The sequence below is a fragment of the Lepus europaeus genome, chromosome 14 (genome assembly GCF_033115175.1).
Source record: "Lepus europaeus isolate LE1 chromosome 14, mLepTim1.pri, whole genome shotgun sequence".
In the NCBI taxonomy this organism is placed as follows: domain Eukaryota; kingdom Metazoa; phylum Chordata; class Mammalia; order Lagomorpha; family Leporidae; genus Lepus; species Lepus europaeus.
The window spans coordinates 20,844,609-20,866,057 of NC_084840.1; the positions used below are offsets into that span (position 1 = coordinate 20,844,609).

Consider the following 21,449-nt stretch of genomic DNA (forward strand, 5'->3'; position numbering starts at 1 on the left):
TCACAGGGCAGTCAGGGTCTCTGTGTGGAACATGCTCCCAAACATTTCCTGCAAGGAAAGGGGCGGGAAGGGAGAGCGTTACACCTGCTGGAGTCAGAGTGGCCACAACCAAGACGTGACCCTTGGGGCCTCTGGCCAGGAGGAGGCGCCGTGAGTGTGAGTATGCGTGGACAGGGAGAGGCAGGGTCCACCTCGGAGGTGAACTGCAGCAGTCGGGGCAGAACGTGCTGGAACCTGACGGAGAGCTGCTTCCAGGATGCTGCGTCCACCAGCCAGTCCCTGGTTCTCAGCTTCACTTTCTCCAGCGGGGAAAACGAGGTCTGAACCCAGGCGAGCTCTGGGGCTCTTTCCCACTTTGATGACCTTGGGATGTGCTGGAGGTCCCAAGGGGTGCAGAAGTCAGTCTGCCGGATGGACCTCTGTGATTCCTGCTGTCTGCCAAGGCCTCCGCCTGCCCTCAGCACATTCAGAGATGTGTTCGGGGGGAATGCAGAACTTAGCCCAGCAAGAGCAGGAAGCAGCAAGAGATGCAATTTCTAATAGATCCAAGCCAGATTTCTGTAAACCTGGTCCCCTGGTTCTTTGTAATTCAGGGCACTGGGACAGTGCTAAATTGTCGTGGGCCCCATGGGAACACTAACCCATCATATCTGTGTAGCATTTCATCCTTCATCATTCATTTGTCCACATGCAATAGCCATTCATTCCCACCCTTCGAATTCACCAGGTTTTACCAGGAGAGCGGTTCCCTAAGGGCAGGATTCTTGGTTTCACTGCCTATGCTCACTCTGCACCCCTCAGGCAAGAAGCACACACTCCCTAAATGCCTGTTGAATTAATGGAAGAACAAATGGCTCCCCCCATCTTTGGGGGGCTAAGGATTTCCCCACTAATCTTGTATGGGATGAGCATCCTGCACATTGCCATTATTTCACAGATGCTAACACCTGGGGGCCCAGCAGTGCCTGTGGCCTGCCTCAGATCACACGGCTGACCTGGGAGTTAAGAATAGATATCCGTTCTCCAGGACTGGGTCCAGGGACTCTCCCATCCCCCACTGCCTTTCAGGGAGGGAGAAGAATTAAGATCTGCTATTAAAAGAAAGAGGAGGAGGAAACGGCTGCCTGCAAGGTGACTGCTCTGGCCTGGAGGTGAGAGGGCCCAGTGAATGCCTTTTTTGGGAAGGTCTCTTCCCATCCTCTCATGCCCCCAGCCACCCTGTAGCCCCCAGCCTTCGGCTCACCTGCTCTAGGTCCCAGTAGCTGGGGCTCTCCTCCTCTGAGTTGCACAAGGAGTGTTCGGTGTCCTCAGGAACCTGGAAGGGATAAGCAGGTGCAGACGAGCCACAGCATTGAGCCACCCAGTTGGTGCATGGTGGTCAGAAGAGGCACCCATGGCAGCCCTGGATGGATGTCACCCTGCCGCCTCACTTGTCCTCTTGTCCTTTCCTTCAGCTGTCTCACCTGCCACACCCCGTAGGGCCCAGCTGTGGTCTTCCCCGTACACCAGAGAGGGGTGCGTCAGGGTCCGCCCTGCTTTGCAGGCCCGGTGAGGCAGGGAAGTCACCCGGCTTGCAAGGGGTACTCGGGGCTTCCCTCCTGTCTCTGGGAATCTGGCAAAGTGGGACAGTCAGACTGGCCTCGCAGGCTTTCCCCTCCTCCTGCTGTTGGAAAGGACTGTGTGCAGCTTACATGTAGGAACGCATCCCGTAAGAGGGGAATTCAAAGTAAAAATCAAATGCGTCTTATAAAAAAGGCTATGCACGGATACGCTTTTGCCCTGAGCAGGTGTTTGGTGCAGCAGCTACGATGCCACCTGGGCACCCGCCTCCCATATCGGAATGCCAGGTTTGAGCTCCAGTCCTGCTTCCTGGTGATGCACACCTGGGAGGCAGTGGGTGATGGCTCAAGTTCTTAGCTCCCTGCCACCCACATGGAAGACCGGGACTGTGTTCTGAGCTCCTGCCTTTGCCCCGTACAACAGGGGCTCCCCGGGGCAGAGGGCCAAGCCTGAGCCTTGGGTCCCCCCAGGGCATCCTCTCAGGGCTTGGAACAGGTGACTTCCCTTCTATTGGTCTCTTGAGGCAAAGAGCAAATCGTTGCTCCAGGGCCAACAAAGTCTTTCTTAGACCCACGGTGGGGGGTGGGGAGGACTATACAGAAGACTGGGGTAGGGGCTGTGCCCTGGCTGGGCCAGGAGGGGCCTCTGGGGAGTGGAGTGTGGCTGGGGACACCTGGGCAGGGACCCCAGTGGGGTGGGCTTTTTCTGACCCCTCATCTCTCTGGAGTCTAGACAGTGCTATCTGTATCTCACTGAGCTAGGAGATCAAATGCAAGAAGCTGTGCTAAAACTCCAGCCTGCCCTTTTCCCTCACCACCAGCCTGAGCTCTCCAAGGTCCGCTGAACCACAAGGGGCAGGCTCACTCCCCGCCTCCCCCAAGAGGTGGATGGGCGATGCCGGGACACTGGGCATCGTGTGCTAAGCTCTGGGTGTTTGTGCAATCAGGAAAATGATGCTAATAAAGGACTTTTGCGATATAAAACGTGATTTCAAGTGACAGAAAAGATACAATTATTATTGAATCCTAAAGCAAAAGCAAAACCCTGTGAGGTAGTTAATGGCACTTAACAGTGCCCGTTCTACAGCTAAGGAAACCGATGTTCAGAAAAGGGAGATGGCAGCGCTGACGCTGTGCTCAAACCTCCCTCCGTGTTCTTTCTCGTGCCTAGGACTCCAGGCACAGGGAGCTTACCCCTGGGAAGCTGTGTCCTGGGGCCACCTCTCGGGCATCTGCTTGGGCAAAGAGGACGGCATCGTGTGTGCTGGGGAAGATGTGGTGGCGCTTCAGACACCCGTCGTCGAAGACGCCTCCGTGGCTGAGGTCATTGTACACCTGGGCTGGAAGGAGGAGAGAACGTGTTCGGAGGGAAACAGCCATTGTGGACGGGAGCTGGGTGGGGGAGGCTGCAGAGACCCTGGCAGGGAGGGAAGGGCCGACAGGCCCCAGGGGCTGTTCCTGCATTGCAGTATCAGTTCTGGACGACAGGGGGCGTCGTGAACTTGGGAATGCCACCTTTCCTCGTTTCCCCCAGACCTTTCCTGCAATCTCTAGGGCAGTTCTGACCGATTCCTAGAGGTGGTTTCCTGGGGGATTGTCCAGCGAGGGTGGAAGGAACCACCGAGTCTAACTTGGGAGCAGGCTGTCACAGATTCCCTCCCCAGTGGGGGCCCCACAGCATCTGGGACTGGCAGCCCTGCTGGAGGGGATCTGACCCTCTGCAGGAAGCTGGGTGTGTGTGTGTGGGCGTGGTGCCCCCTCCACCCTGCCCCAGGTGTCATGTGCACGAGAACACTTGCTGCCTGTCTTTGTCCTTGCACTTTGCAAATGTGTGAATCCCCGGCCGCCCTTGGCCGGAGCCCCTGCATCTCTCCTGTGGCTTCTGTTCTGTGGCCAGGTCCTCCGGGCTGTACGTAGAAGGTGTGCCTCTAAAACTGCGTTGCTGTGTTCCCTGGGTGCTCAGGGTGCGCGTGTGCTCTGTGCTTGTACAGATGCATGGACTCTAATTTAGAGAGCGTTCCCAGATTCATCCAGCCAATCCCCTCACTTTACACGCATGGAAGTGGATCCAGAGACGGATAGACTTGGCCAAGGATACCTGGCAAGCTAATGATGGGGCAGCTCAGAATCCAAGCCTTCCCTCCCCAATTCCAGGACCCCTCCCCAACAACTGCCTGTGAGACCTGGAGGGTGTTCCTAGAATCTGGCCAATGTCTTTTGACTTGTATCCTACAATCACTCAGCAGTTTGGGGGAACAGTGGGGTACCACACTCTTTGGTGCCCCAGCACTCTGTTCCCACTCACCCCAGCCCCCTCGCCAGCCGTCCACACCCTCAATGTCCCCCCTGTCTCACCGTGGATGTTCACCAAGAAGACCCTTACTCCGATCTTCTCGTACGTGGAGCTCAGCTGCCGGAATCCGGTGGGGAGAGAAAAGGAATGTTCTAATGATTCACAAAACACACTTCAGAGGGGGAAGCCAAGCAAACAAGCAAGCCTGAGAGCCCCGGCAGTGCAGGTAAAAATAGCAGCAGAGCACACCACTTCTACCTGGAGTGTCGGCTGCAGGTGGACACAGGCCGCGCCCACGTGGGCCCTTTCCTGTGGGGCCAAGCTTGGCCTTCAGTAACTTTGAGCCCCAGCCCCCACCTCTTTCCCCACTTGGAGGCTTCATGCAGAAGCCACAGCAGAGAGGCAGGGGCTGCGCAGCCAGGGGCGGCCGGGGAAGCAGGCTGAGGCACGAGGCGGGGGGGTGTGGTGGTCTTCTCTGCCAGCTGGGGGTGACTCAGCCCCTTTGCCCCCCCCTCCCCCCCGGCTGGCCTCCATCTGAGCCACCTGAAGTTGGCTGAGCCCCACCATCAGAGTGGCCAGAGAAAGCTATCAGGTAGGCACACTCCTTTCCAGTGTCCTGAGGCTGTTTGGCCACTGGGGTTACTTCTTGTCTTGTCCTAGGCTGGCAGGTGGGTGCAGACCATGAGCCAGGGCCAAGCTGGGCTCTGCTCAGAAGACCCTGGTGGCCTGGGGTGGGGAACTTGGGGTAGCCTCTGCTGGCGTGGTGTGACAGTAGGGCCTGAAGCTCTGATGCCCTCTCCAGCGACTAATTGTTGCTGGCTCTCTGGGCCTCCTCGGACTGGGATGCCCTGTCCTGGTCCAGTCTGGCAAAGAGGGGATCCTTAGGCCCTCAGCCTCCCTCGGCGTGTGGAAATGAGGGCTCAGAGGAACAGCAGTGCATGGGAGCCTCACCTTGGCCAAGGCTTTGATGCCCATCAAGTCCACGAAGCTGACCCCACTCAGGTCGAGGATGAGGGTGTGGAAAGTGATGAAGGGCGGGACGCTGGCCAGCGTGGCCTCGGGCTCACCGAGGAGCTCAGCAGCGGCCGGGGGCTGGCCCTGGGCAGCTGAGGGGGCAGCGGGGCTGAAGTTGATGTACGATACGCTGGCGCCATTCGCAGGCGTCTGGTTGTTGTTGGGGTCGGTGGGGGAGGGGTTCTCGAAGTCCTGCTGGAGCTCCTGCAGGGAGACGGTCTGCGGGGGGGGGGGGGGCAGCAATGAGGGCTGCAGCACGAGACTGGCGCGCAGGCTGCAGGTGGAGGTGGACTGGCCCACGTGCAGGAGGCGAGGCCTCTCCCAGCACCCCTCCCTTAGGCAGGACCTGCAAGCCGGGTGTCCTATCATTCCAAGTCGGGAGGCCCTTCCGAGAGAGGCCGGTCCCAGCCGGCTGTGCTCTGGGAGGAAGCCCCTTGGGAGACAGCTGAGCTCACAGCCCCAGCCTGCTCGGTGCCGCCAGCTCTGGGCTGGCTGAGTGCCCCGGGAAATTCACAGCTGCTCCCCACGTGGGGTTCTTCACAAGTCCACAGCCAACTCCTGGGCAGCGTCCTGTCTCAGCCAGGAAAAGGGCAGGGGCCTTGGGAGCTCCGCGGTCACCCTGAGAGCTGGTAGCCCTTCCCCCACGGGGAAGATCTGGGCCACCAGTTCTCAGAGACCTCCAGCTGTGCCCTCAGGATGCTGGGGCAAGAGCAGAGTGGGCAGGGCACTGGGAAGGCGGCCGACCCTGGCTTCAGGTCACCTTGGTTTTCATGAACAGCGAATCCCTCTGTTGTGTGGGCATCGTCCTCATCTTCTCCTGCTTCCGGAGCTGTTTTTGCTTGGCCAGTAATACTTTCTGGGGATCCATACCTGTCTGCAGGGAGACAGCCAGCAGCAACCTTGAGCTCCACCCTCTGTGGGCGTGGCCTGCTCTCGGCGCCCTGCCTCTCTGCGGGGCCTCTGCCCGGTACAGACTGAGTCTTACCTTGGAGATGATCTTTTGCCTGAAGATCTCTGAGTTGGCGAAGTAGAGAGGGGAGCAGTAAGTGACGATCTTAATCCCCTCGATTTCCTGGACCTGGGGCAGAAAGACTGAGTTCAGATCACAGAAATGAATGGGCTCTCTGGGCTTTTTTTTTCTTCGTTCATTTGAGAAGTAGAAAAAGAAGTAGATGGAGAGGGGGAGAAAGGGAGAGGGCAACCATCTACTGATTCACTCCCCAGAGTCCCTGAACAGCTAGGATGGGGCCAGTCATGCCCAGGAGCTCAGATGGCAATCCAGGTCTCCCACATGGGTGGCAGGAACCCAATGACTTGAGCCATCGCCTGCCGTCTCCCGGGTCTGCGTGGATTACTTACCCTGCTATAGGCCTTGGGATTCACATAAATGTCTGTGTCCACGACCTGGGCCAGAGCATGACCGTTTCGACTGGAGGAGGGAAGAAAAGAAGAACCTAAGCGAATGCTGGTGATGTGTGGGTCCGGGAGGATGCTGGGGGCGGGGCGGGGGCGGAGCCAGGGAGCAGGGTCCTGGCATCCCCTGGCCTTTCTGCACTGGAGACCCTTGCAGCTGAGCCCAGAGCCAGAGGGATGACCACCAGGCCCCTCATAAGGACCCCAAATGGAACTCAGGGGGAGAAGAGGAATGTGGGGCACACAGCTGACAAGTTTCAGTGGCCCTGAGGTCACCACTTCCTGCTTCTCACCCTGGCCTGGACCCCGCACCCCTGTGGCCTTGGACTTCTTCTACCTCCCCTTGTGTAGTGAGGAGCCCACAGCTGTCCTCGGCCCCAGGGCTTTCCGGGGTTGGGGTCCCTTGGCCTGGGGTCTGGCAGTGCCTTTGGCAGGACACTGAGTCTCCCCCACCCATTCTTCCCTCAGTTTCTCTTCCCACCCTCCGACCCCAGCCCTCCAGGACCACGCTGGCCTCCTCTGGGGCTTTGGGATGTGAGAAGGCAGATGGCCCAGCCTGTGCCCACAGTCCTGGCTGCGGCAGGCTGGCCAGGCTCAGGCCCAGAAGGCGGAAGGCCCTATGGGCTCAGCCAGGCCTCAGGAACGCCTCCCCTGTGCTGCGCCTGGGACACAGAGGCTATTACTTACAACTGGGTCTGGAAGACCACCACCAGGACGGAGAAGGTGACCCCCACGGCCACCCCGTATGGCAGGCTCAGGAAGAAGGAGGAGAGGAAGCTGACCACCCAGACACACTGTGAGGAGAGAGCAAGAGCAGGCTTGGGGAAAGCTGTCTCTTGCAGGAAGTCTTCCTGGATTAGCCAAGTCCCACCCTCCCTTTTAAATGCCTTCAAACATTTTGCAACGTCTGACATATTTGCTCCCTGCGATTGAGTGCAGCTGTCGTGTCTGGTCTGTTTTGTTGTTGTTGTTTAGAGACAACTCCAGCACACACAGAGAAAGCATTGGGTTCAAAGTGTGGTTCTCTTACTAACTATGTGAGTCTTGGTTTCCCAACCCACAAAGGGGGAATAACAACACCTGCTCCCTGAGGGGATTTAATAGGTGGGGACCGTAACATTCCCAGTCTAGTGAGAGGCCCTCGGTGGCAACCAGGACCTGTGTGGTCTGCCTCTTTTTTTTTTTTTTTTTAAAGGTTTATTTATTTATTTGAAAGAGTAACACAGAGAGGGAAAGACAGAGAGAGAGAGAGAGAGAGAGAGAGAGGGAGAGAGAGAGAGTCTTCCATCTGCTGGTTTACTCCCTAAATAGCCACAACAGCTAGGGCTGGGCCAGGCTGAAGCCAGAAACTAGGATCTTCGTCCGAGTCTCCCATGTGGGTGCTGGGGCCCAAACATATGGGTCATCTTCTGCTGCTTTTCCCAGGCGCATTTACAGGGCGCCGAGTCAGAAGTGGAGCAGCTGGGACTCGAACTGGTGCCCATATGGGATGCCGCTGATGTCACACGCAGCAGCTTTGCCCTCTGTGCCACAACGTGGGCCCCAGTATCCCTGTCTCTCAACAGCCAGTTGCATATGCCCGGCCTGACAGCCTGGGCCTACTTGTGTGGGTGCTTAGGATTGGACCGGGTTTTAAGAGTTGTTCCCTTTTAGGGAAACCCCAGTCCCTTGAAAGGAAACCAACAGGGAACTGTGGCAAAGCTCGCGCGGGAACCCAGGGCACTATGTGGGCGTAAGGGGCTCTCGCCAAGCAGCCAGAGGGCTGGAGGTCATAAAACAGATCCGTGAGCTGGAAGTTCTCGCCCTGTCCTCATTCCTTCCTGGGGCGCCCCGATGGACCCTCACTTCTCCTGCTTTAGGATTCCTTCTCTGTACCATGTGGCTGAGCTGGCCTCCCTAGGAGCCAGGGCAGCCCAGAGGTTTGGAGTTCAAGACTCGGACTTGGGGGTGGTGTTGTTAAGTCACTGCCGGTGACTCTGACATCACATACGAGCTGTGCTCCCAATCTACCCGGGAAAGCTTGGGCCCCTGCCATCCACATGGGAGACCCAGATGAAGTTCCTGGCTCCCAGCTTCCGATCGGCCCAGCTCCGTTGGTTGTGGCCATCTGGGGAGTGAACCAGTGGATGGAAGTCCTCTATCTCTGTCTCTCCCTATGCCTTTCACCCGACACTTCCTACCTCTGCGGTCTTTGATGATTTCCTTAACCAATCTGAGCCTTGGTTTCATCATCTTTAAGGGGGGTTAGTAAATCCTCTCTCGCAGGTGCTGGTGGGGCTTCATGGAGATGATCGGTGCTGACAGTGGCAGAGGCGGGGCGGTGGGGGCAGGGGTGTGTGTGCCATGCATATGAATGTTTATGGTTACCTGGTGTTTTCCCACCGTGAGCTCATTTAATCCTCAGAACCAGTGTATGACACAGCCATGACCACACCTCCATTTCCAAATGAGGAACCAGAACCCCTGGGAAGTGCAGCAGCTTGCCCCAGACCCTGGTCCTCCGGCTTTGCTTTTTTTCTAGGCCCTTTGTGTGCATTGTTTCCTTCCTCCCTTTCGGCTGCATTTGCAGGAATAACAACGGCTGCGTGCAAACTACAAACCAGACAGCCTGCAGCTTGTACGCATTGCGTCATTTCTTTCTCATAAGCGACCCTAGGGGGTGGAGAGGATGAAATACCCACTTTGCAGATGAAGAAGCTGAGGCTCAGAGCGTTTAAGGGACTTGCGTGTGGCCACAGAGCCAGCTGAATGTTGGAGTGAGGACTTGGATAGAGGCCGCCTCACTCAGAAACCTGACCCTTAACCTCTGTGCTGGGGTGGGGGCGGCGGCCGACCAGAAGGCTCAGCTTCAGGCCTGGGCTACTTGGCAGGGCTGTGGGTCGGAGGAGGAGCAGGGATGGAGAGGGTGCCCAGGCTGCCCAGTACCTACACAGTCCAGTTTGTTCTTCTTCCACAGGTAGTAGGGGTCGGCGAGTTGCTTGAGGGAGTTCTTGAGGTTGACAGAGATCAGCGCTCCTAGCACAGACTGGGGAAACACAGCATTGCTGCCAGTCACCCGCACTGTCCCCTTCCTCCTGTGTTTCCGCCACTACTTGACCCTGAGTCCAGGAGGACAGAGCTAGAGTTGCAGGTCACCACCCTGCAGAGCCCCGCAATCCCTGCCCTCTGCCTTAGGTTGCAGGGAGCAGGCACCAGAGCCAGGGGCTCCATCCTGCTTCCATCTGTGCCCTTTCTTGCCTCTTGACCCTAAATGGCCTGTGCCTGAGCTCTCCAGAGGGCCATAGCGTGCTGGCACTCACAGAAGGCTGCAGTTTGAGACCAGCCCTGCCCTGTGAGCTGTCGCACTCTGGACAGAACACATGGAGCGCACTCTCAGCCTCAGTTTCCCTCATCTGTACAATGGGGAGAGTAAAACCTGCACTGTCTGCTTTAAGATCTCGGTGGAGCCTGAGAGTGACAGCGATGGCACCCTGTGATCTGTGAAGGGCCACACAAGCGTTCAGAGACCGTCCTCATGGGAGTGTCTTGTCTTCTGCTCTCGGGCCGGGTTCCTACCTTAGGGAGGGAGTACAGGTAGGACCCCAGGACCAGCATGGTGACCATCACAACCAGAGACACGCACAGGCTTGCGATCTATTCAGAGAGAGTTGGAAACAGGTGGGGGTGAAATTCTTGCTGTTGATTTTTTCCCAACAGCTGCCTTTGGTGGCGTGGAGACAGAGGAGGAGAGAGGAGGGCTGAGCAGAGTTGGCCTGGTTTTGGGAGCACCGCTCTGCTGCCACCTCCCTCCCATCCCCCAGTACAGAGCTCACCTGGGAACGCCCTCCAGCTGCGTCCACGGACAGGGTGACCGAGAGAGCACAGCAGATGACATGGATTTTAAAGAAGGAGCCGAAGAAGTTGCTGCAACCCAGGGCGATGATCTCCTGTGGGAAGAGAGCAGGGCTGGGGGGGCAGCGGCTGAAGGCAGGCAGCTGTGCAGGCTGCGTCTCAGGCCCAGGAGTTGAGGGCGGCCCTACCAGCTTGTGGGGGCCAGAGTCCCCTACCCCTTGTCTCAGCTCAGCCCAGGGAGCCCCAAGATTTCTCTGGCCCCTGCTGGTGTGGCCAGAGTTACCTGGTTCGGATCTATGTTGTAGCCATGCTTGTTGGCCAGCGTCCGGCCCATGGCCAGGTTGATGACGTAGCTCACAATAGCCAGGGAGAAGGCTGTGCCAAACATTTCTTTCCACTGGGAAACCACAGGCAACACTGGAGAGGGGAACCTGCCGGGGAGCCAGAAAGGACGCAGGGTCCGAGGGTGTGAGGACAGGGAGGGCCCTCAGGGAGCAGCCAGACCTCCCCTGCCCCCCGCCCCACCATGCTCCACGCCAAGGTCTTTCTGGTAGGTACCCCTCCCAGCAGGCACCATGGCTCCTGTGTTACAAAGGAGCAAACTGAAGCTTAAGGGATTTCACTTGTCCAAGGGCACGGAGCCAGTGAGGGGCAGGGCCTCGCTTGTTTGCGCCTAGATTCTGGACTGTTCATACCAGCAAACCCGCAGACCTAGGCCCTCAGGGCTGTGGGACCTTCCCTCCCCCGCCTGCTCCACTGCTGCACGACAGGCACTGCCCACTCCCTCCCAGGGCCCAGCAAAGCGCCTGGCATAGCCCAGATACTAAATGGATTTGGTTGGGCCTGGCGCTTCCTTTCTGCGTGGGGAGGAGCCAGCAAGGGTGTGGTGGGAGGGGCTTGGCTAGCAGCCTCACTTTGCCTAAGGTGGCCAGCACTGGCCTGCATGTGGCCCTTCTCAGGAGTAAGGACTGTAAGTAAGTAAGTAGTGACAGTTCGCACGTGCTCAGTGGCATGCAGTTTCAAGGCGTTTTCACAGAGGTCCTCGCATCTGTCTCCGAGCTCAGGCTTGGGTGAGCCCTGAGCTGGGGGTGGGGCCAGGGTCTGGGCCACTGGACTCACCCTTGTTGGATCTCTCCCACGATCTGCATGTTGTATTTCTGGGGCATCTTACAGCTTCCAGAGATAGCTGTCGCTATCACCACCTGCAACCCCAAAGAGGAGGATGGTGTTGGCCATAAAGAGGGGCCGGTCTCTCCCAAGTCCCCTTGGGGACCTCAGATCCCAAAGAGCAAGATGGTGTTGGCCATAAAGAGGGGCCGGTCTCTCCCAAGTCCTCTTGGGGACCTTAGATCCCAAAGAGGAGAATGGGTGTTGGCCATAAAGAGGGGCCAGTCTCTCTCAAGTCCTCTTGGGGACCTTAGATCCCATAGGCCGAGGAGCTGGGAGAGAGGAAGTGCCGCATCCCAGAGGATTTGCTGTCCTACTGTGCTGGGGGCAGGCAGGGGCGCCCAGGCGAGGCACCTTACCACGATCATCTCCGTGGGGATGGGGAAGTGGATCTTGTGCATGTAGCGCGCATTGAGCTCCTTCACCACCGTCAGCACCACACCGCTGACGAGCGCAAAGATGAGGGAGGCAATGTTGGTGTCGGGCAGCTTTTTGCAAATGTCAATGAAGGTCTGGGGAGAGAGCATCACGCCCACAGTTCCCACCCCCTCCTCCTGGGTGACCCGCACCCTGAGGTGCCTGGCCAGTCCTCAGGGGTGAGCGACATCCCATCCACCAGCCCCCCTCCCCTCACCCAAAGGGCTCTTTGGGGAGCCCATGTGGGGACAGGAATGCTTCCTCTTTCTCTCAAAGAGGTCAAGGCACAGCAGGTTAAGCTGCCGCTGGCATCCCATATGAACCCCGGCTGCACCACATCCAATCCAGCTCCCTGCTAATGTGCCTCGGATGGCAGCCAAAGGTGGCCCAAGTGCTTGGGCCTCTGCACCCACGTGGGAGACCTGGATGGAGTGCCTGACTTTGGCCTGGTCCAGTCCCAGCCATCACCATCATTTGGGGAGTGAACCAGCGGATGGAAGATTTCTCTCTCTTTGTCTCTCCCTCTCTCTTTCTGTTAACTCTGCCTTCCAAATAAATTAATTTTTTAAAAACTTGAAAGAAAAAAAGAGTTCAAGTTCACAGAGGAGGGACGGGTTAGACCTAGGGAAAGGGTTGCCAGGCAGGGCGGGGTCCAAGCTCTGGAGTGGGAGCTGATGGGGAGTGCCCCTGTCCTCTTCTGCAGGGTTAACCCAGGGCCCAGCGAGCCCTGGAGGTCAGGTATTCGACCCTCCCTCTGCTGCGGGACCCCCGCCCTCCGGGAACTATGGCTCAGCCACTTGTGCTTGTGAACACCGCCCACAGAGGGTCTTCCAGCTTCTGGCACTGGTTGTCTCTGCTCAGGCACCTGCTGGAGTCCCCCCTACCCCCATCCCACCTGCAGGGGTGTGTCCCCGACTCACAAAGACAATGGAGCCTGGGCCTGAATAGGAGGTGATGGTCAGTCCGAAGATGTACTTGAGCACTGAGATCAGAATCTGCAGGCCGGCGGCCGTCATGAAGCCCCGGATGAAGGACTCGGAGAGGTAAATGGCCACGAAGCCAAACTGAATGAAGCCCAGGCCCATCTGAAGGGAGACAAGGGGTGGTAGGGGGAGACCGATGTGGGACAACCACTCTGCAACTAGCCTGACCCAAACCCAGGCTGAGTTCCACGCCGCCCTGGGACAACACGGCTCTGGAGAAAGGAGCCCTCCGTGACCTTGGCCTGCCCTTCACTGTGCCCCAAGCACCCGCCATCAGCCCTTTATTCTGTTTAAAGCAGGCATCTCTTTGTCACCTCACCTCTCTGGCTCCACTTTTCTTATCTGTAACACAAACCAGGTCCCCCCCACCGGCTCCCCTCTCAGTAAACGGCACCTGCCTGTCCCACCGTCCTCCCTTCCTTCCACGGCCAATCTCTCCCCAAGCTCTGTGGATGCTCCTGGCACAGTGCCCCTGAAGTCACCCTGTCTCCCTCTCCATGGCCCCCACACTCTTGCCTCGGCCTCTGCAAAGCCTCCCAGCAGGTCCCTGCCTTGATTCTAACCCACCCCCCACCCGTCATACACTCCGATGCCCAAATGATTCTTACAAATCTGACCCGAAGCCGCTGCACAGGGGACAGACCCCCCACTTCATGTTGGCCTTTGCCTACCTCTCCAGCCTCTTCTGGGGTCCCTTATGCTCCAGACACACCCAAGCCCCTGCCTCTCCCCGGTCCAATCCCATTCTCTTAGTCCTCAGTGCACTCCCTCTGCCTGCACCATCCTTCACTACCTTTATCATCTGCTCATCTTATGAGACTGAGCTCAGATGTCACCTCCTCTCGGAGGTCTCCTCTGATTGCCTTGTCTGTGCTCCTTCAGCTATTTCTATCCAGCCCCACCGCGTACACTTTTATCTGCTGACATGGCTACGTCCTCCACTGGGCTGGCAGCAGCTTGCGCACTGGGCCTCTTTTTACTTGGCTTTGTATCCTCAGGGCCTAACCCAGTTCCTGTGCACAAGCCCACTTCATGTTGTGCAGGTGATGCCGTGGCTTGCAGCACAGCAGGGAGGAGGGGACGCTGGCTGCTCCAGGCGTGGGACAGAGCGGCTCGGAGGGTTTTGGGTGGTCTGTAAGCTCAGGTGCCGTAGCTGGTCTTATGTGTGAATGAGAAGGCATGGCAAAGGCCGGGGGAGGGGCTGGCATGGGGGCGCACAGAGCTAAGCTGTTGCCTGCAACACTGGCATCCCATTTCAGGGTGTTTGAGTCCTGCTGCTCCACTTCCCATCGGGTTCTTTGCTAATGTGGCTGGGAAGGCAGCGGAGCATGGACCAAGTGCTTGGGCCCCTGCCACCCATGTGGGAGACCCGGATGGAGCTCTGGGCTCCTGCTTTGGCCTGGACCAGTCCTGGCCATTGCAGCCATTTACAGAGTGAACCAGAGGATGAAACTTTGATCTGTCTCTTCCACTCCCTCCCTCTCACTCTTTCATTCTGCCTTTCAAATAAGGAAAAATGAACTAAAGAGATGTTTATTTTGTGTAAACAATTTTCTGAAATCCATGCATAGCTTTTTCATGATATACACTTTCCATGAACTGTTTAAAGACCCCTTGTGCTCATGTAGCAAGACCACCTGAATTCTCTAGGTACTTCCGGGCCCTGGGAGGGGCCCAAGTTCCTCTGCATTGGGGTGGGGACGAGGTGGTCTGATGCCCTCCCGGATGGGCCCTGGCAGGGGCGGGGCTGTCCCCCTCACCTGGATGACGGCGGTCAGGCACGCGAGTGTCGCCGACACGTGCAGCCTCGCGGCCTCCATGGCTGCTACGTCCACGTAGGTCTCGTTGGTGGCGTTGTTGAAAACCTGGAATTTGGACTCTGGGGCCAGCTGCAGACAGACGTTGCCCACCAGGATGCTGATGACGGCAAAGGTTCCTGTGGTAAAAATCAGAGGTTCGGACACGTCCCTGGAAACCAGCAAGCGCCCATGGAATGCTTCCCAATCCCTGGGTGGGGAGGGTTGGGGGAGGGTCCCCTCGCCGCCATGCCCCCTGTCCTGTATAACAATCCCCATGGCGTGTAGCCAGCGTCTGCACTCTCCAGGGAGCTGCTACCCACGCTGTCAATGTTATCTCATTGGACGTGTGAAGAAATGGGCTGAGCAATGCAAGCTGAGCCTGGACCGGAATCCAGCCCCCTCTCTCAGAGAGCGCCTCGTGTCCTGCCCTGCGGTGGCCTGCTGGCACCTGTGATGGCTGACCTCTGTTTAACCCTTTGCAACCAAGTCTTCCCCACGGCCCGGGAGGAAGAAGGAATGGGTCGTGCTGACCGAGCTCACGGGGGCTCATGGTCTCTCCAAGGTCACCAAGGACCTCAGCCCTCGTTCTAGAACACACGTGGGGAAGCACAGGAGCCCCCTTTGCCACGCCACCCATCCTGGTGGGCCGGGCCATGCTGCTGGCCAGGAGGGGAGCGGTCTTACCTGGTACCATCTGGTGTATGCCCCCGAGGAAGAAGTAGGGCAGGAGGGGAAAGAAGGAGGAGTAGAGGCCGTTGACGGGCGGAAGGTTGGCCAGCAGAGCGAATGCCATGCCTGCAGGGAGCAGGAATACTCAGGAGCGCCGTTGGCTCATCGGGGTCACAGAGGGGTGGGGTGGGGTGGGGAGAGGGAAGCAGGGAACAGTGGGCCGGCTGGGGGGCCCCCTCACCTTGTGGGACCTGGATGCAGCCTCCGCTGAGTCCACCAAGCACGTCAGGGACGAGGTAGTCTTTGATCTTGTACTTGGGAATCCAGGAGAGCACGGGCAGCAGCCCAAAGAGCAGGGATTTGAACTTGGCTGGGGAACATCTGGAGGGGGAGAGCGGGCTTTCAGACGGCCCCGCACGGCTGGGGTACTCTGACTTGCAGAGGGATTGTGGCATCCCGTTCATTCACTCACCCATTCGTGCAGAAGGCTCTCAGCTGTCAGGCAGGTACTAAGCACCAGCACTGTGACATACACCGGAGAGACCAAGGGGAAGAGGCAGGAGCTCTCTGTTCCGAGCCCCTCCGGTGCCCCGGGCCCTAGCTGCGGAGCTTCAGGCTGTGGCTACTCACCGGGGAAGTCTACATCTACACACCCTGGCTGAGACGGCTGGGTGCCACAGGGGCTCAGGTGGATTTCTCCAGGGAAGGCTGGGCAAAGGCACGCCGGGGCAGCCTGGGCTGGGCCCCTGTAGCATCGTGGGCACCCCGTGCTTGCCTTGCGTGCGTCTCTCTCCGCAGACAGCAAACCCTACCGAGGTGAGAAGTCTGTCTCTCTTGACCACCCAAGGGTGGTCCGTAGATGTTGAATGGAGGAAGGGCTGACTAACGAATCCTGAGTCCCAGGGTGGGCTGCCTGCTGCCATGTTTCTCTGAACTGCCCCCTCCCAAAGAAGGCTGTGTTGTCCCTGCGGGCTGTGCGTCTGCTGAGTCGCCAGCCCTTACGCGTGGCAACTCCAGACCTGGGGTTCTTTCCCTGCTAAATCCCCGGCGGAGGAGGGAGGAATGGGCAAGCTGCTCGCGGGTCAGCGTGCGGTGGGGAGGGTTGCTCCCTTCCCTATTTGTTAAACACCGTGAGGTCCTTTCACTGAAACTCGGGAGCGGTAGGAACAAGGGCCTACAAACTCAAGGGTGACAGCTGGTGGATTGATGACTGGCGCAGGGTGGGGAGGAGGGGGTGGGGGGCGGCACTGGCTTTTCTTCTCCCAGATGAGGGAACTCAAATACCCAGGTTCCATCTGGTGACTCACTGGCCTGCTCTGATTAGGCCTCTTTTCCTGCCCGGCACCAACTCCTGCTCTTTGCTCTTGCTCAACAATAGTTTCCCTGACACTGGGTCCCCTGGATGTCACCCAAGACTGAAACCAACACAGACAATGCTTTGTGTCCTGGGAAGCCTGGGCAGATTTTCTACCCCAATGAAGGCCCCGTGGAGCAGCATCACCATCAACATGTCCCCATCCCACCCCCGACTCCCCACATCTCTTTGTGGCCCACGGGTGCCTCGCCTGTCCCTGGGACGGTGGAAGGGGACTGGGACTGGCAACCAATGGCTGACGGCATCTGTAAAGCCTGGCTCCGCCAGCTGTGTTTGTGGCAGCCAAGCTGGACTCGTGAACACAGAGCTGGCGGAGGAAAGGAAGCCACTCCTGCGAGGGCCAGTGGCTGCCAGCCTCACTTGCAGAGCTGCCGTGTGTTGGGCAAAGCCGTCTAAAACTTGAAAGAGGAGCTGCGAACAGGTGCCAGGCACCTGTACAGAACCCCAGAGGCAAGAGGGCAGTGGGGACAGGGATTAGCTTTCTAGACATTCATTCATTTGTCCAACAGATACCAATCGGGGCCCCTTCTGCGTGCCAAGCCCTGCTCAAGACTCTCGTGCCAGCACCACGGGCGTTGTCGCCCGCGAGCCTTTGTAGTTTTCATTATCCTAATCCTCCGGGACAACAGCAGATCCTCTCTCTGCAGCATGGAAACAGCGCAGCTTACACTGTCTGGGCGCAAAGACCCCACCCGCCTGAGCAGTGCACCTGTGGGCACAGAGCCCCGACCCTGGGCACTGAAGGGCTTGACCGGGACTGGGCTGAGGTGGGGCCTCCCAGGAGAAGCAGGACTGGGCTGGGACTTTTAGTAAAACTCAACTGGGTGATTCCCCCGGCCCGAACCAGTTCCTCCTGCATCTCCACTTCAGCCGTTGCCTGCGACCTCAATCCAGGTAACTGAATCAGCTGATTCCCCCAGGGACTGAGGGAGAGCGAGCCAGCCCCCAGCCTGAGCAAGGACTACAGGAGTGTGCGGGGGGGGGGGGGGGGGGCATAGCCTCAGGCTCCTGGGGTTTGGGCAGAGGCTGCCTTGGGTGCCCCTTCCTTAGAGACAGCGTCCTGCTCCCCACCATCCCGGAAAGAGCATGGGGGCTGGGAGGCCATGAGTTTAGGGCCTCTTTTGGGCATTCTCTGGAAACTTCCAGAAAGGAGTGGACAAAGATTTGATAAGGAGGGAGCAGGACGTGGAGTGGGGCTCTGGTGGTCTGCACCCCTCCACTGACAGCCTCCTTAAAAATCTGAGAGAGACTTGGGTGGATGAGAATGTGGGGAGACCCGTGCAGGGGGTCGGGGACACCCCGGAACCCTTCTGAAGCTCTGGGTGGTTCTTGCTCCTACTCCCCACCCTCCCTGGGGAGAGGGGGACTGAGGTCCAGGGTTCAGAAGCTCCGCTCCCCAGGGCTTCCCCAAGCCCCCTCTTCAGGCCCCTGGTGCACGAGCTGAGCCCGGCTCGGGAAGGGTTTTGGAGGGGAGCAGTGGGAAGGGCAGCCTGGAGCTCCGGGCCGCGTTACCTGAAGGCGTTGCGAAGCTTCTCTCCCACGGGGTACGTCCGGTCCTTCTTCTCAAACTCATCGTCGAGGAGGGTGAGAGAATACGCGGCTCTGTCCACCGCGTAGCGGGGCCTGGGCTGGCTCATGTCTGCAGCATTTACAGGCTTCGGGAGACGCCGGCAAGGGCAGGGTGAGGAGCGCCCTCCCGGTGCCAGCCGGGGCCTCCTCCCGCCGGGCCCTGCCGCAGCACTTTTAGTTTGGTGGCCCCCGCCCCCAGCAACGAGGTGCCTCCCTGCCCTCCGTCAGGTCTCTCCACGAGGCTCACTCCTGCGGTGCGGTGCCCTTCCTCCCCGGACACCGATGATACATGCCCTCGCCCTGGCTGTTTTGCTTGGCACCCAGCACGTGGCTGGCACTCCACACCTGTGACGTCACCGTCACCCCCGCCGAACACCAGGCAGAGAGGAGGTGGGAGCCCAAGGCAGGAGTCACAGCCTGCCCCCCCCCGGCCCTGGGGCCCTGGGGCCCCCATAGGCCACAGCCCCTGCCCAGACCTCAGCTTCCCTGGCAGCAAGGCTCGTACCATGCAGTCAGTCAGCTTGAAGGGAAGAGGGAGAAGAGCCTGCCCGCAGGCAGGGGGATGGCCCAGGTGACCTCAAGAGGACCCTTCTCGGAGAAGCTGCCTAGGACTTCTCCGACAGGTTTCCCCAGGAGGGACAATGGTGTGTTTGGGGAAGTTGGGATGGCCGCGGTCGCTGTCTCTCCCACGGCTTCCTGTGCCTAAGCTTTCCCCACCCTGGGACTGGCATCTCTCTCTCCTCCTCACTTTTTGCGCAACCTGGCTGATGTTCCAGGAGCTGAGCTGGGCACAGCCAAGTGCCACCCCCCCCCCCCAGGCCCAGAGGAGCTCCCTGTGGGAATCTTTCCCCCTCCTTCCTCCCACTGCTGACCCCTCCTCCTGCCCCCTGCCCCTCGGAGCTGGGAGAGAGGAGGCAGAGGACAGAGATGGGGCTGATTTACAGGCTGGGGGAGCGTGGGGTGGCTGTGGCCAGTCTGGCCAAAGATTTGAGAATCAGTGGACGACGAGTGACCACTCTGGGCACAGGGGCTGTCCTTGGCGTCCCGGGGAGACCTGGGCGAGGGAGGAGGCAGTCAGAGGGGAGCAGGCTGGGTGATGCCCTTGGGGGAAGCGAACACTGCGGAGGAAAAACACTCACTAGGGGTTCAGAAGCCTGGGCCCTGGTCCTGCTTTGGGTGACATGGAGCAGGTGGCATTAGCTCTCTGAACCCGGATTCCTCATCGAGAAATGGGGTCACGTACTGATTTCAGGGGCTTGTTGCAAAGATCAAATATGTTAATGGCTACAAAAAGTCATGCGAAAGGCAAAGAATGGTGCCAACATGAGTTCCTAGCATCCATCAGCTGTGCTAAAGTGGATGCCGGCTCTGCCAGTCCATCCCATTCAGTGGGTTTCCCCAGCCAAAACGCCCACCGGGAATGATGGGGCAGGGTTGGATGCCTGGCAAACCCCATTGATGTTAGGCGGAAGGGATGGTGGGGGAGCGAAACTACCCACTGTGGCTATGCCCAGACCCTGTTTGTTGAGTGAATCAGTGATGGTGTTTTGGAGGAGATATGGCAGAAATGAGTAAGGGAGCTGGTATGTGGGAGATTTCAATGGGAGAAGCACAGAGAGCAGCCGGAGCCAGGATGACCTAGGTTTAAAGAGGTTTCTTCATTTGTGAATGGGGATCATAACAGTCCCAGGGCGGTTGCTTGGAGGATTAAGTGAGATCCCGTATGTGGTGCGGCCTTTCCTGGATGCTGGGGAGATGGTAGTGGCCATGATTACTATGCTTAAAGTGGCAGGGTGTGCTCTTCCTCATCAGAGAGACTCCTGGGAGAAAGCAGCCCTGCTTCCCCCTCCCCTCCCCTACCAGGGTCTGCAGGTGTCTGGGCCTCCAGGTGGCTCGTGTTTGGGAGCAGCGAGTATGCTGTCCCCAGGAACCTGCAGTACTGGCCCTCTTGGTCTAGGGGTTTGACTCCAGGCCATCACACAGCCCAAAGTGTCAAGGGCGATGGACCAGAGGAGAGCCCTTCGGAAGGGGAGGTGGCGGGAGATTTGTTCCCGTGGCAAATGGGAGGCTGTGACCCTGAAGCAGGTTTCCCAGGCTGCTGCCGTGGACTGAAGGTTCTGGGTGCGTGTTCGTCCCTGCTGAAGCCTTCTCTCCGAGTTCCCCCACTCCCGACAGCCCCATTTCTTGGGCCTGCCCTCTCCCTCCTTGCTCACCTCTGTGTCTCGCCACCTCCTCTCCCGCTCTATTCCTCCCCTTATCCTTCCCCTCCTTCTTGTCCATTGCCATGGTCTCCAGGCCCCTCCCAGTCTCTGCTCACACACCTGGACTGCTGCACCTGCTTGCAGCCCACATGTCCTGCCCTAAAACCTCCAACGGCCCTCATTTCCAGGAGACCAAGCCTAGCTCTCACTTGGCCACTTTTGGTTCTTCGTGCCCTGGCCTTGTTTCGGTGGGTTCAGCTGGCTGTTGGCTGGGGCCCTCCGCACCCCCCAGCAGGCTTGGGTACCTGCTCATACTCTTCCTCTAACCCGAGATGCACTGACTCATTCTGCCTTTCTGGACCTGCCCATCCTTGAGACCTGCTGGAGTTCCTCCTCCTCCCATCTCCTCCCTTCTCCTCGGTGAGACACTTCCTGCCCACCCTGGCCCCGAGGGATCTCTGTTTCTCCCAGATGGACTTCCAGCGCCTCTGCAGCTGTTGGCTCTGGCCATGCCTATCTTACCCTTGCTGGGAGTGGACAGGGGAAAGGGGTGGGTGCTGGGGGTCCTTCAGAGAGCTGGCCCTCTCCTCTGGGCAGGCTCCCCCACACCTGATGCAAGCCAACGGGACCAACCTCCCTTGCTTTGCTGGGATCCCACATTCGTCCCTTTCCCCTAGTCTCTGCCCATTCCAATTCAGAAACAGGCGCCGGGAGCTTGCACAATCCTGAGATTGCGTCACACAGAAAGGCGAAGGCTGAGGCCAGTAGGGGTCTGGAGGCCTTGTCTGGGAGGGAACTGGGGACAACGCTGGCCCAGTCCTTTCATTTTGCGGTAAAGACACTGCTTCTTGGACAGAGGTGGGGGCGGGGGGCTCTGAACTAGGCCTTGAGTCCAGCTCAAGTGCACCTGTTGGAAGGGGCTCCAGACCTCTAGGCGACGACGCGGATCCCTGCTCTGGGGGTTGTGCCCCTTTCGGATTACCTCTCGCCTCCCCTCCTGGTCCTGTGCCGGGTAAGGAAGTGCCCTTGCCATACTCCCTGATTCCAGGAATCGAGCTGAGGTGGGGTGGGGCTCAGAGGGGAGCTTACTTCATCTCCTGCCACCCTGTAAGCCTTGGGGTGGGAGAGGCAGGCAAGGTGAGCCAGCGCACTGGGGGGC

At 58.8% G+C, this 21,449-nt stretch overlaps 1 protein-coding gene across 1 annotated transcript; it reads right to left on the reverse strand.

Moving 5' to 3' along the window:
* Window positions 1-18,157, reverse strand: SLC26A9 (solute carrier family 26 member 9). Its single transcript, XM_062211290.1, has 20 exons — window positions 18,033-18,157; window positions 15,387-15,526; window positions 15,161-15,271; window positions 14,438-14,613; window positions 12,615-12,779; window positions 11,637-11,789; window positions 11,230-11,312; window positions 10,394-10,541; window positions 10,092-10,205; window positions 9,835-9,912; window positions 9,209-9,304; window positions 6,967-7,073; window positions 6,226-6,295; window positions 5,852-5,944; window positions 5,627-5,740; window positions 4,804-5,085; window positions 3,915-3,969; window positions 2,754-2,899; window positions 1,244-1,315; window positions 1-48 (listed from the first exon to the last, which is right to left on the reverse strand). Exons 1-20 carry the CDS (start codon window positions 18,155-18,157, stop codon window positions 1-3), a joined length of 2,376 nt encoding a protein of 791 aa, XP_062067274.1.
* Window positions 18,158-21,449: the final 3,292 nt, after the last annotated feature.